Genomic DNA, 12,500 nt, shown 5'->3' on the forward strand with positions numbered 1-12,500 from the left:
GAAGAAGAAGGAAGAAGAGGAGGAAAGGAAGAGGAGGAGGAGAGAAGAGTAGTAGAGGAAGAGGAGGAGGAGGAGGGAGTAGGAGAAGGAGGAGGAGAAGGAAGAGGAGGAGAGGAAGAGGAGGATGGGGAAGGAAGAGAGGAAGAGGAGGATAGGAAATGAAGAGAGGAAGAGGAGGATGAGGAGGGTAGGAAAGGAAGAGGAGGATAGAGAAGGAGGAGAGGAAGAGGAGGATGGCAAAGGAAGAGAGGAAGAGGAGGAGAAGAGGAAGAGGAGGAGGGAGAGGAAGAGAGAGGAGGAAGAGAGGAAGAGGAGGAGGAAGAAGAGGAGAGAAGGAGGAGAGGAAGGGGAGGAGGAGAGGAGGAGGAGAGGAAGAGAGAGGGGAGGAGGTGGAGAGGAGAGGAGGAGGAGAGAGGAGGAGAGGATGAGGAGAGATGGGAGGAGGAGGAGAGGAGAGGAGGTGGAGAGGAGAGGAGAGGAGGAGGAGAGGAAGAGGAGAGGAAAAAGGAGGAGGAAGAGGAAGAGGAGGAGGAGGAGAGGGTGAGGAAGAAGAGAGGGAGGAGGAGGAAGAGGGAAAAGAGGAAGAGGAGGAGGAAGTGGAAGAGGAAGAGGAGAAGAAGGAGGAGAAATAGGAGGAGGAGGAGAGGAGAGGAGGAGGAGGAGAGGAAGAGGGAGGAGGAGGAGAAGGAGAGGAGGAGGAGGAGAAGGAGAGGGAAAGAGGAGGAAGGAGGAGAGGAAGAGGAGGAGGAGGAGGAGGAAGAGGAAGAGGAAGAGGAGGAGGAGGAGGAGGAGGAGAGGAAGAGGAGAAGAGAGGGAGAGGGGAAAGGAAGAGAGAGAAGAGAGAGAGAAGAAGGAGGAAGAGAGGAAGAGAGAGAGAGAGAGAGAGAGAGAGAGAGAGAGAGAGAGAGAGAGAGAGAGAGAGAGAGAGAGAGAGAGAGAGAGAGAGAGAGAGAGAGAGAGAGAGAGAGAGAGAGAAGAGAGAGAGAGAGAGAGAGAGAGAGAGAGAGAGAGAGAGAGGGAGGAGAGGGAGAGGGAGAGGGAGAGAGGGAGAGGGGAGGGGGAGGGGGAGGGGGGGGGAGAGAGAGAGAGAGAGAGAGAGAGAGAGGAGAGAGAGAGAGAGAGAGAGAGAGAGAGAGAGAGAGAGAGAGAGAGAGAGAGAGAGAGAGAGAGAGAGAGAGAGGGGGGGGGGGGGGGGGGGGCAAGAGCCGAAGAAGAGTCCTCCAAGGTTGGTCTCAGTTTCAAGGTTGTGAATGATTTCTGACATTCCCATCATGAATTCTTGCAAAATAAATAATCAACCAAATAATTTTAGACGATGGAGGTCCTTGGGGGAATCCAAGTCTCCCCCCCCTCTCTCTCAGCTAACTCAAAACACCAAAATAAAAGAGAGAGAAGAAAAGGGGACATGGGAAAGGAGAAAAGAGCAGACAGAGAGATAAGAGAGGAGAGGGAGGGGTTGGTGTAGATCATTTTGAGGTCATATCCATCATTATACCATTATCATATAATGTTAAATCACATTAATATCCTTAAAAAAAGAAGAAAAAAGGTTATCATTATCATTATAATACATATAATACTTATCATTATTTTAGTCATAACTATAAGAAATACTACTACTACTACTACTACTGATAACTAGAACAACATGATTAACAAAAAGAACAATGATAACAACAATAATTATAAAATATGAACAATGATTGTAACAATCGTATTAATCAGTAATACGTTAATACTGCATTTTTGTCACCATCATATTAATCTTCTTATTACTGGTATTATTTTCATTTTGCAATAATGCAAATAATTATGCTATTACTGATATTGATACTTATTATCAAGATAGTAACAGCAAAATGAACAATGATGATAATGATGTTGGTGATGATGATGATGATGATGATGAAGACAATGGCGATGATGATGATAATGAAAATAATAATAATAATAACAACAACAACAACAACAACAATAATAACAATAACAGTAACATCAATAATAAAAACAACAATAAGAAACAAATAACAATAATAATAATAATAGTAATGGTACTAGTAATGAAAAGATGAAATGGTAATATATTCAAGCAGAAGATTTGGGAGGAATGGGTGGGGATGACAAAGCAAGAGGAAGGGGATGGTGAGACCAAAATGAAACAGGTTTTTCATAGCTGATGGCATCATGCAGTTTACCAATGGCCATTCAGATACTGAAGAACTGAGGTTGCCTATGAACCAGAGTATTCATGCGAGTAACAGTATCATCTGTTGTAACAAAACTCAGGAAAATGCAGGTATTTTGAAAAGAGTTGAGGTCATCTAAATGACAGGACAATGCATTCCAAAGTTCCTCTCACTCTCTCTCTCTCTCTCTCTCTCTCTCTCTCTCTCTCTCTCTCTCTCTCTCTCTCTCTCTCTATATATATATATATATATATATATATATATATATGAGGTCCTCACATAAAAATAGATAATCAAAATTGGTAAAAGGGGTATAATTTGAACGACAGTGAATAGAACTGGATTTCACCTCTTTAAGTTGCATGGAAGTGATCACTGAAGGCCAGAAAAATGTCTTTGAATCAACATGAAGAACATGCTTGAAACATTCCCAACACTTTCCTGTGAGTCTCCTGAACACTGAATAAACTAAGTCAATTTTCATTCCAAGTACGACCATGTAACTCGCTAAACCTTCCTTGAGTCACCATAAGCTGAGAATGACCAACATCGGCCTACTTTACGCCCTGGAAGGAAGGGCAAAATTGTCTCAGGGTCCCCCTCTACCCACTCCTACCCCAGATCCTGTTGGCAAGCCTGACTTATTGCATGGTCGTTCTGATGCCACATGGATATTGTGACCCATTATTCTGCAAAATGGCTAAAAAGATTCAGCAATTTATGCCAATGCATGACTTAAATGAGTAAGCTTCCAACAATACTTTTTTGTTGGAGCATAACTTCTATAAATCTTGATTATGAAATAATTAGTGGAAATGTCCATGTCTTATTCAAAGCCTCACATGTCGTGGTTGAATGATTACCAATCGTCCAAGTCCTGAAAGAAAATTATGTGATGTAGGCCTGCTGAGAAATGAACGGGACACATCACTGTCAGACAGCATGTGAATTAAACGAGTTGATGCACAACTGAAGTGGGTCAACCTGGGACTAAGCCCTAATTCTCTTCCCTTTAGCAACTCCACAAAATAGAATATGTTAAGAAAGTTTCCACTTAGCAGTGTTTGTATAGCTCGTTTGGAAGCCCCCCTAGAAAGGTGCCCCCTATACTATACCACAGAGGATAAAACTTCCTTTTTACATGAAAATGGCTTCTTTAAAAGAGAATTACAAGACCTATCTGCTTGAGTTCCTCATTTTAAAAAACTGCCCATCACACAGCATATAAATTAGGCTTTGAAAATAGCTGTTAATGTTTCTTAATCTTACATGTACTCGTAAATTGTATTTGATGTGACAACTCATCATTGATTTCACTATGAGCAAGATAATAATCATAAAATATAAATATGTAAATAACAAAAGCTCAAAGTCATATTCCATAAGAAGCCCACCTTATCATAAAATATAAATATGTAAATAACAAAAGCTCAAAGTCATATTCCATAAGAAGCCCACCTTTGTTTCCAAAATCAGAATGTCTTGGGCTGTGACTATCTATGAAAAACTTAAGCCTTCTGACGCACACGAAGCTGTGACACATGAATAATTCACTCCATAAAGCCTGCGGACCATATGCTGCCCCACCTAAGCATTTTGATTTACTTTTTTACGTTTTTCTAATTGACATTTTCAACATTGTTCGATAAACGTGATGTAATCAACAAAACCTGATGAAATCAACAAAAAATATTCTGATATCACAAAAATATAATTAATTGCTGTTACACATGGCACTGTCATGCAAGAATTGGTATTTAAAACAATTGTGTGTGTTCAAAACGCACAGCACCCTTGTTACCTGCAAGAGAATCACAGAAATGCCTAAAAAACGGTTCTAATAAAGTTTTGTCTCAAACTAATGTACCTTCTGCAATGCACGTGGTGAGATCCTTTGTACCATAAATGCCGAAGCAACATCAAACTCTTTGAAATTTAATTACAGTTAATCAGTATCAGTGTCAGTATCTCCACTTCTATTACCGTTTTTCACTGATATATTATCAATTCTACTTTTTTTGTTATTCACGTTAATAGAGCAATCGTAGAAGTGTGAATGTATTTGTGAATAGACCTACAAGTGAGCAAGGTCCATAAAGTACTTATATAGACCTTGCACGTGAGATTACAAACATCACATGACTCCATAAAAATTAATAATATACAAAGACGATATATTCACCTTTTAGTATGTGTAAAAGTATAGCGTACAGCCATTATAATTGTCAAGTTTGAAGGCGTCGAGTTGCCTACAAAGTGCGGATTATGCAAGTGCATGAAATCTATTCTGTAAAGTTTATCGATCGTAGTAGATAATATAATAATAATAATAATAGCATTAATGATAATAATGATAATAATAATCATCATCGTTATCATCATCACATCAATCACCATCATCATCATCGTCATCATCATCGTCATCATCATCGTCATCATCATCATCATCATCATTATTTATGATGATAATAATCTTTAACTGCTCAGATTTACTCCTAAACGCTACCCCCTTTCCATATCAAATCGGTAATATATACAACGGACATCAACCCCGAAACCCATCCATATCCATAAAGCTAACCATAAGATTTATTAATGCCATTCATAATGTATTTCACACACGTTCTGAAGGTGTGGGAGGGCAGGGGACGGGTGGTGGAGGGCATACGTGGGGAGAGGGAGGGGAAGGAGGGCGGGGGAAGGTAAGAGACGGGTGGGGGGAGCCATGGCGTGATAGGGGAGGGCATAGGTTGGAAGGGGGAGGGAAAGGAAGGTGAGGGAGAGTAGGAGACGCATAGGGGAGGGCTAGGGCGAGGCAAGGGAGGGGGAAGGAAGAGAAGGTAGGGAGAGGGTAAAGGCGGGGAAGAGGAAATCATAGGTAAGGAGGGGAGGGGGGAAGGTGGGGGACAGTGGATGTGTGGGGGAGGGCAAAGGCGGGGAAGGGGAAATCATAGGTAGGGAGGGGGAGGGAAGGTGGGGTACAAGGGATGTGTGGGGGAGGGCAAAGGCGGGGAAGGGGAAATCATAGGTAGGGAGGGGAAGGGAAGGTGGGGGACAGGGGATGTGTGCGGGAGGGCAAAGGCGGAGAAGGGGAAATCATAGGTAGGGAGGGGAGGGGGGAAGGTGGGGGACAGGGGATGGGTGGGGGAGGGCAAAGGCGGGGAAGGGGAAATCATAGGTAGGGAGGGGAACGGGAGAGATGTTGGGGGAGTGCAAGGGCGGGGAAAGGGAAATCATAAGTAGAGAGGAGGAGGAAGAGAAGGTGGGGGAGGGCAAGACCGGGGAAGGGGAAATCATAGGTAGGGAGGGGGTGGGAAGAGAAGGGGAAATCATAGATATGGAGGGGAACGGGAGAGATGTTGGGGGAGGGCAAGGGCGGGGAAGGGGAAATCATAAGCAGGGAGGGGGAGGGAAGTGAAGGGGAAATCATAGATATGGGGGGGAAGGGCAAGGGTGGGGAAGGGGAAATCATAGGTAGGGAGGGGAAGGAAAGAGAAGGTGGGGAAAGGCAACGGCGGGGCAGGGGAAATCATAGGTAGGGAGGGGGAGGGAAGAGAAGGGGAAATCATAGATATGGAAGGGAAGGGGAGAGATGGTGGGTGAAGGCAAGGGCGTTGAAAGGGAAATCATAGGTAGGGAGGAGGAGGGAAGAGAAGGTGGGGAGAGGCAAAGGTGGGGTAGGGGAAATCATAGGTAGGGAGGGGAAAGGGAAGAGAAGGTTGGGGAGGGCAAAGGCGGGGAAGGGGAAATCATAAGCAGGGAGGGGGAGGGAAGAGAAGGGGAAATCATAGATATGGAAGGGAAGGGGAGAGATGGTGGGGGAAGGCAAGGGCGTTGAAAGGGAAATCATAGGTAGGGAGGGGAAGCGAACGAGATGGGGAAAGGCAAAGGCGGGGAAAGGCAAATCATAGGTAGGGAGGGGAAGGGCGGGGATAGGCGAAATCATAGGTAGATCATAGGTAGGTAGGGAGGAGGAGAAGGAGGAGGAGGAGAAAAGGTAAGGAGGGGGAGGGGGGCGCAGAGTCTTGAGTGCTGCCCTCTATGAGCCGCCGGAGGAACTAGGTCTCGCTGACGTAAACACCTCGAAAACAACACGTCAGTCAAGATGGCAGAGGAAAGTCCCAGCAAACAAGATATCGAGGGCGTTTTTAAGCGACTCCGAGCCATCCCCACGAATAAGGTGATGGTGGGGAAGGGTGTCGGGGATAATGGAGGAGGATTGGAGGGCGTGGGAAGGAAGGGGATGGTTTTGATGGCCGAGAACAGGGTGTCATGATGGTCTCTTTTGCGAGTCCCTGGTCTTGTCTGAGGTGTTCAAAAGCGATGTAATTTCCCCGGATTCCTTATTTACAGAGTACGGGTATCATTTCGGATGATTTGTGATCGGTGTGTCTTTGGTGATAATTGTTTCTTTGGCTATCTGTTGTTCTCAAAATCCAACAGCAAATGACGTGTAAGTGTGAGAATTCCAGATTTCTCGATTGTCATTTTCGATAAAGTTTGTCATTTTTTCTCGGCGTGAAGTATCGTAATTTTATTTTGAATTGTCCAGGTTTCGTGGGAAGACTTTTCATTTTATAATTACCGAGTTATAAGTTGTATTTTATAAGGGTTGTAGGTATAAAGGGACATTTATCAAATAACTTTTGTTGGAAGAATGTTATAGGAAAACTTGAGTATGTTTTGTTTGTTGTTTTTCTCAAATAAATTGACATAAATTGCTTTAAGTGTTTATTAAGAGGAATCCGAAAGATAGATAAAAATGTCATAATCTTAGAATTTTGTTTTGTGTATAACATCCTTCACAGAAAAGTTTCTGAATGTTTCATGTATGTTAATGTAATAGAATGAATATAGTATTAATTTTGATTTGGATATATTGCTTATCAGGGATATGTTAGCTCCAGAACTCACCACAAGGGTGATAATCCCTCCCATAAGGATGTTGGAATGATACTGATAATGGAATGACATTCCATATATGTTATTATGCTTAAGAGTCAGATAAGATATACATTAACAAAAATACACTGTGAAATAACCAAACACTGATGAATGAGAATGTTTGGAAGAGAAATGAAGATTTATATACATGTGAATACGAAAGTGATTAAGGGGTCCGTCGTGCTGAATTTTTAATAAATATCTTCAAAAATAATTGATAAATTGAAATAAAATTCCTGTTATCTAGTATGTTTTGGCAATCTCGTGATGTAGTATTTCTGCTAAATACATGGTTGTTATCCAAATTATATGAAAGCTACTGGTGTAAATCACGGTATATGTGTATATGTAACATATTAAAAAATTGCGAAAATCATATCATAATTGACAAATTTTGTTCTAGAGCCTGATGGCCCCCTTAAATTTGTGCAACAGTAGATATTAATGTGATAACCTCCCAATAAATTTTCTGAACTTTTTCCTTTCATTGCTTTTTCTCAGGTTGTGAGAGACATGTACCAAGTTAGTGCTTGTAATTTGAAAGATTTTTTAAAATGTAATTAGATAAAGAAAGTTTAAAGCTTTAGATATGGTAATGTGTGCAAGTGGCATGAGAAATGGGACAGTAGAGGGAAGCATAATAGTTAAAGACGGTTAATCTTTATGATATGGAGGCACTAAGACTAGGCAATTTGAAAATGATATTCCTTCATAAGACAAAAAGTTATAGTTGTCAGTACAAGGAATAATATGCAGACATGAATGGTAATGCCACAAATAAAGGAAAAAGATTGCAGAAAGAGATAGAGGCAGAGCCCCCCCATTAACCCTACCCTCGGGCAGGCCCAGTCACGGCAACTTAGCTTCGTGAATACCTTTTTTGATGTGGAGTTAGGTACTTAGTCTTTGGGGTGTTCATCTATGCTGTAAATAATTACGGTTATAACATTAGGATATGAAATATTGATGTAGAGTCTGAGAGGGAACATGTTAATTATTTCTCCATTTTCAATTTTATGATGTATTGGGGTTTCTTATTTTTTTGTAGTTTTGTATGTTTATTAAGGAAAGTATATGACATTTAGTATCAAAGCTTTTTATCCACTACATAAAGATTCATAGTTTGAAGTATTTAGATATTTAGAGCTGAGGGTGTTTAGTTTCATTTATTTATACTTTGAAATATTTGTTTGGCTGGATATTTGTTATCATTCTTTAAAAAGATTCTTTTTTTTTTTAGCTTATAGATTTTTATGATTTTGATGTTTTGTATCAGTCTCAACAGATTCCTTTAATCTCTCTTTCAGACATGCTTTGATTGTGATGCAAAGAACCCAACATGGGCAACCGTAACATATGGAGTGTTTATTTGTATTGATTGCTCAGCAGTGCACCGCAGCTTAGGGGTGCATTTGACTTTCGTTAGATCTACACAACTAGACACCAACTGGACATGGATCCAGCTGCGAAGTATGCAGCTTGGAGGCAACTCCAATGCGGTATGTTTATTTGTATTTTGGTTAATCTTTATTGAGACACTAAAAATTGCAGTTGTCGATACAAGAAAAAATTTGCAGACATGGATGGTAGGTGAAGTTAGGGGGCAGAGCCCCGCATCAGCTCTCCCCTCGGGCGGTGCCCAAAGGGCACAGCCATTCAGGGCAACTTAGATTAATGAATAAACTTTCTGACGTGAGTTGTGTACTTAGTCTGTAAAGAACCCACTGCATTATTAGAGTAGAATTTTTTTTATGATTGTTAAATGTTTACAGATGGGTATTACACCTTTTTTCTTAGGGCTGGAAAAACAATGTATTAGGCATGAATGTTATACAGATGGATATTGTTTTATTGTGTTTCATAAGTATAAATGTGAATGGTTATTAATAATAAGAATTACGATTATTTAGGGAGTTATTTTATGATTAATATGATTCACCTCATTAAGATCCATACACATTCTTTATTATATTGTTTTAAATTTATAATCATAAAAGAATGCAGAAAAAAAAAAACATTCATTTATTAACCCATTACCGCCGGTATATATTGAAGTGGAAAATAAAAATTCCGGGTGATAAATTGGCGTGCGGGGCTGGCCCGGACTCTGCCCATGCGCTGGCCACAGCCCACTGCTGCATCGGAGCACGAGCCCTGATACAGTGTCACACTGGCATGACGCCCGGCTATTTATTTATTATTATTATTATTATTATTATTTTTTTTTTTATTTATTATATTTATTTATTTATTTATTTATTTATTTTTTCTCCAGGTGTCTCATACGTGGGACACCCGTCGTTACTGGGTTAACTTGGTTTTATTCTAACTTTGTGTTGATCATCCACAGAGAACCTACTTCAACCAACACAACTGTACCACAAAAGACGCCCAGCAAAAATACAACTCCCGTGCGGCCCAGCTGTACAGAGAGAAGCTCGCTCAGATGGCCAGACAAGCCATGAAAATCCACGGCACAAGGGTAAGACGTAGCACAATGCTCTTTTAGTGAGAAACCCCTCATCTGATAATGCATGTGGTTGATCATGAAGGATTCCATAGATTTTTTAGAAATTAAACACCGCAGATTTTGCCCTCGCTGTAGAAAAGGGGTAGGGAGACTGAAAGGAAGGTTGTATGGCAATTAGGAAGTGATGATGATGTGTTTAATGAAGTGCATGGAAAGTGTATTAGGGTGGAGTATCTTAAAGGATCGAAAAATTAGGAAAAGATGAGGACCGTCGCTCAAAATGTGTATGTAGTTTTATCAGTATTACCATCTAGTGATCTATTTAAGTAATGGTAAAATTAATTGGTAATATTGACAGCAGAAAAGAAAGAAATATATGCTTAATACACGTAGTAAATTTCAGAAAAAATCAAATGTAGGAAGCCAGACGGAAGTTTGTAGTAGTCTTCCCTAACCCTTTTGCTCTCCCTTTTGTCTCCCTGCCCTTCCACTCCCCATCTCTTCTTCTGGCCTTCTCTCTTTCCCCCCTTCCCTTCCCTATCTCCTTGTCTCCTTTCCCTTCTAGTCCCCTTCTCCTTTTCCCTTTTCCTTCTCCCTTTCCCCTTTCCCTTTCCTTCCTTTCCCTTTTCCCTTTCCCTTCTCCCTTTCCTTTGCCTTCTCCCTTTTCCCTTTCCTTTCCTTTCTTTCCTTTCCTTTTTTTCCTTTTCCTTTCCCTTTCCTTTCAATTCCTTCTATTTTCTTTTCCTACCTTTCTCTTCTTCCTTTTCCTTCTCCCATTTCCCTTTTCCCTTTCCTTTTTCCTTCCTTCCTTTCCCTTTTCCCTTTCCCTCTCCCTCTCCCTTCTCCCATCTCCCATCTCCCATCTCCCTTTCCCTTTCCTTTCTCCCATCTCCCTTTTCCGTTTCTTCCTTTCCTTTTCCACTTTCCACTTTCTACCTTTCCCTTTCTGCTTTCAACCTTTTTCCCTTTCCTTCCTTTCCCTCTCCCTCTTTCCCTCTCCCCCCCTTTCCTTCCTTCTCTTTCCCTTTCTGCTTCCTTTCCTTTTCCTTCCCTCCTCTTCTCTTTACCTTCAACTTCCTTTCCCCCTATCCTCTTTTCCTTTCCCTTTCCTTTCCTTCCCTTCCTTTCCCTTCCCTTTTCCCTTTCCCTTCCCCTTCCCTTTTCCCTTTCCCTTCCCCTTCCCCTTCTCTTACCTCCAGATCACACTATGTCACCACCCCAAACCACATCTCATCACATCATATGTCTCTCCACACCACATCTCATCTCTTTTCATCACATCACATCTCATCTCTTCACATTACAACCAATCACATCTCAACTCATCTCTATTCTTTCTCATCTCATCTCTTATCTCTCATCTCATCACCTCACCTCACCTCACCTCACCTCACCTCACCTCACCTCACCTCACCTCACCTCATCTTATCTCATCTCGTCTCATTTCAGTACATCACATCCCTTTCCTTTCCCTTTCCCTTTCCCTTTCCCTTTCCCTTCTAATCCTTACCCTGTAGACTTGAAAGTCATGCCTTGTGCACAATGAATATAGGTTTGTGAGATAACAGAATGACATGTTATTCAGTTTTCTTTGAAAGCTGTGTGCAGATATCGAGAGTAGAGGGATTATACGTTTAAGCCCAGTTACTGCTTTGTGAATGCTGTGTTCGGAATAGCAATTGTAGATTATTCATTCCTTATTTTGAAGCTTTTACTACCAAAGTGATTTAGAATGTTTAATTAAGAATAGATTCTTTGAATGGTCTTAAAGCCAAAAAGAACAAAGGTTGTTTCAACTGATGAATTTTGAAAGGTTTGTTAGCATAGAAAGTTTCATGGGCACAAAGTAAACCTTTAGGAGAAGTTAAACAGCTTGGTATATTGTGCTTCACCCACTAATCTTTTGCTTATAGAGCTAAGATTTTGACTGCGCTAATACTTTTATTATGATAATGCGAATTTCCTTTAAAAATCTTTGCTTTTGAAAGTTATAGGTCTAGCTTTTGATGCATTTCCATAAAGATGAATCATAAGAAAATTTTGAGTAGTTTTATAAATATAAACAATAGGTATATCTGAGTGAGAGGGAAGCATTTAGGGTTAGTATTACTGGCTCCTTGTAACGTGTGTGAAAACTGACGGTTTATTAATTTTTGTAGATTCATTATAGAAATGTATTATATTGGGTGGGATTTCAAGTAGTTCTAACTGCATTTCAGAATTTTGACATTGTTACTTAGTATCAAAAAAAAGAGAAAAATAAGATAGAAAAATGTCTCATTAATGTAGCATAGCTTGCATTGTGCTGTGTGTTCATATTTGATATTTTTTTTCTCTCTCTATTTTTTTTCTTCCCATATATTCATGTATTGGTGATGATGTCTTAGAAGATAGCACAAAAAGTAGCACCAAAGCCAAATGTAAATTAACCCAATTCTACCAAGAAAATTTAGTGTTAACTGTAGTATTGTTTTGTGAATTGTGCTTAGCCACCAAGGAGTCAATTAGTAGACCTTGGGACCTTAACTGAATGTTTTTTGAGTGATTAAAAAAAAGTAATGCAATCAATATCAGTGCTGTTATTTTTATGACTTTATATGTATTATAATGTTATTAAAAATATTTCCAAAAATCTGCACAAAGGGTAAACAGCTTAGATAAGTAGTACTGGTAATTAGCTCATTGGTGACTAAGTACTTCTGGAGCCATCTGTATGTAAAGACAGTTAAGAAACATAACTTAGAGTGGGCTTGGCAAGTACTTACATGCCATCCCTGTCAGAATCGGTTAAGGGCCCATGATGGACATTTGTTCATGCTTTCCATTATTACTCATTCTGTTCCTCAGTTTTGGCATTACAACCAGATTTAAAAAGATGGTAACCGGCTCATGTATTGCCA

General features: G+C 40.5%; 2 protein-coding genes across 19 annotated transcripts in view; one reads left to right on the forward strand and one right to left on the reverse strand.

The window, feature by feature from the left end:
* LOC113817149 (uncharacterized) overlaps positions 1–4,495 on the reverse strand; it is a 7,123-nt gene extending 2,628 nt beyond the window's left edge. Inside the window, exon 1 of one of the 3 annotated variants that reach the window (XM_070125179.1) lies at positions 4,369–4,495. The gene's annotated coding sequence lies outside the window, so the exon portion shown is untranslated. Of the gene's footprint in view, positions 1–3,644; positions 3,818–4,053; positions 4,177–4,368 lie in introns of those variants that run through there. The other 2 variants (XM_070125180.1, XM_027369145.2) reach the window with 2 other exon arrangements.
* A 1,712-nt stretch (positions 4,496–6,207) lies between these two features.
* The window catches only part of ArfGAP3 (ADP-ribosylation factor GTPase activating protein 3), a 34,283-nt gene continuing 27,990 nt past the window's right edge, over positions 6,208–12,500 (forward strand). For all 16 annotated transcript variants that reach the window (XM_027369149.2, XM_027369147.2, XM_070125182.1 and 13 more), the window contains exons 1-3: positions 6,208–6,366; positions 8,438–8,629; positions 9,481–9,612. In XM_027369149.2, coding sequence (XP_027224950.1) covers positions 6,292–6,366; positions 8,438–8,629; positions 9,481–9,612 — 399 coding nt within the window. In that variant the 5' untranslated portion in view covers positions 6,208–6,291. The remainder of the gene's footprint in view (positions 6,367–8,437; positions 8,630–9,480; positions 9,613–12,500) is intronic.

Source organism: Penaeus vannamei, chromosome 9 (genome assembly GCF_042767895.1).
Source record: "Penaeus vannamei isolate JL-2024 chromosome 9, ASM4276789v1, whole genome shotgun sequence".
Taxonomy (NCBI): domain Eukaryota; kingdom Metazoa; phylum Arthropoda; class Malacostraca; order Decapoda; family Penaeidae; genus Penaeus; species Penaeus vannamei.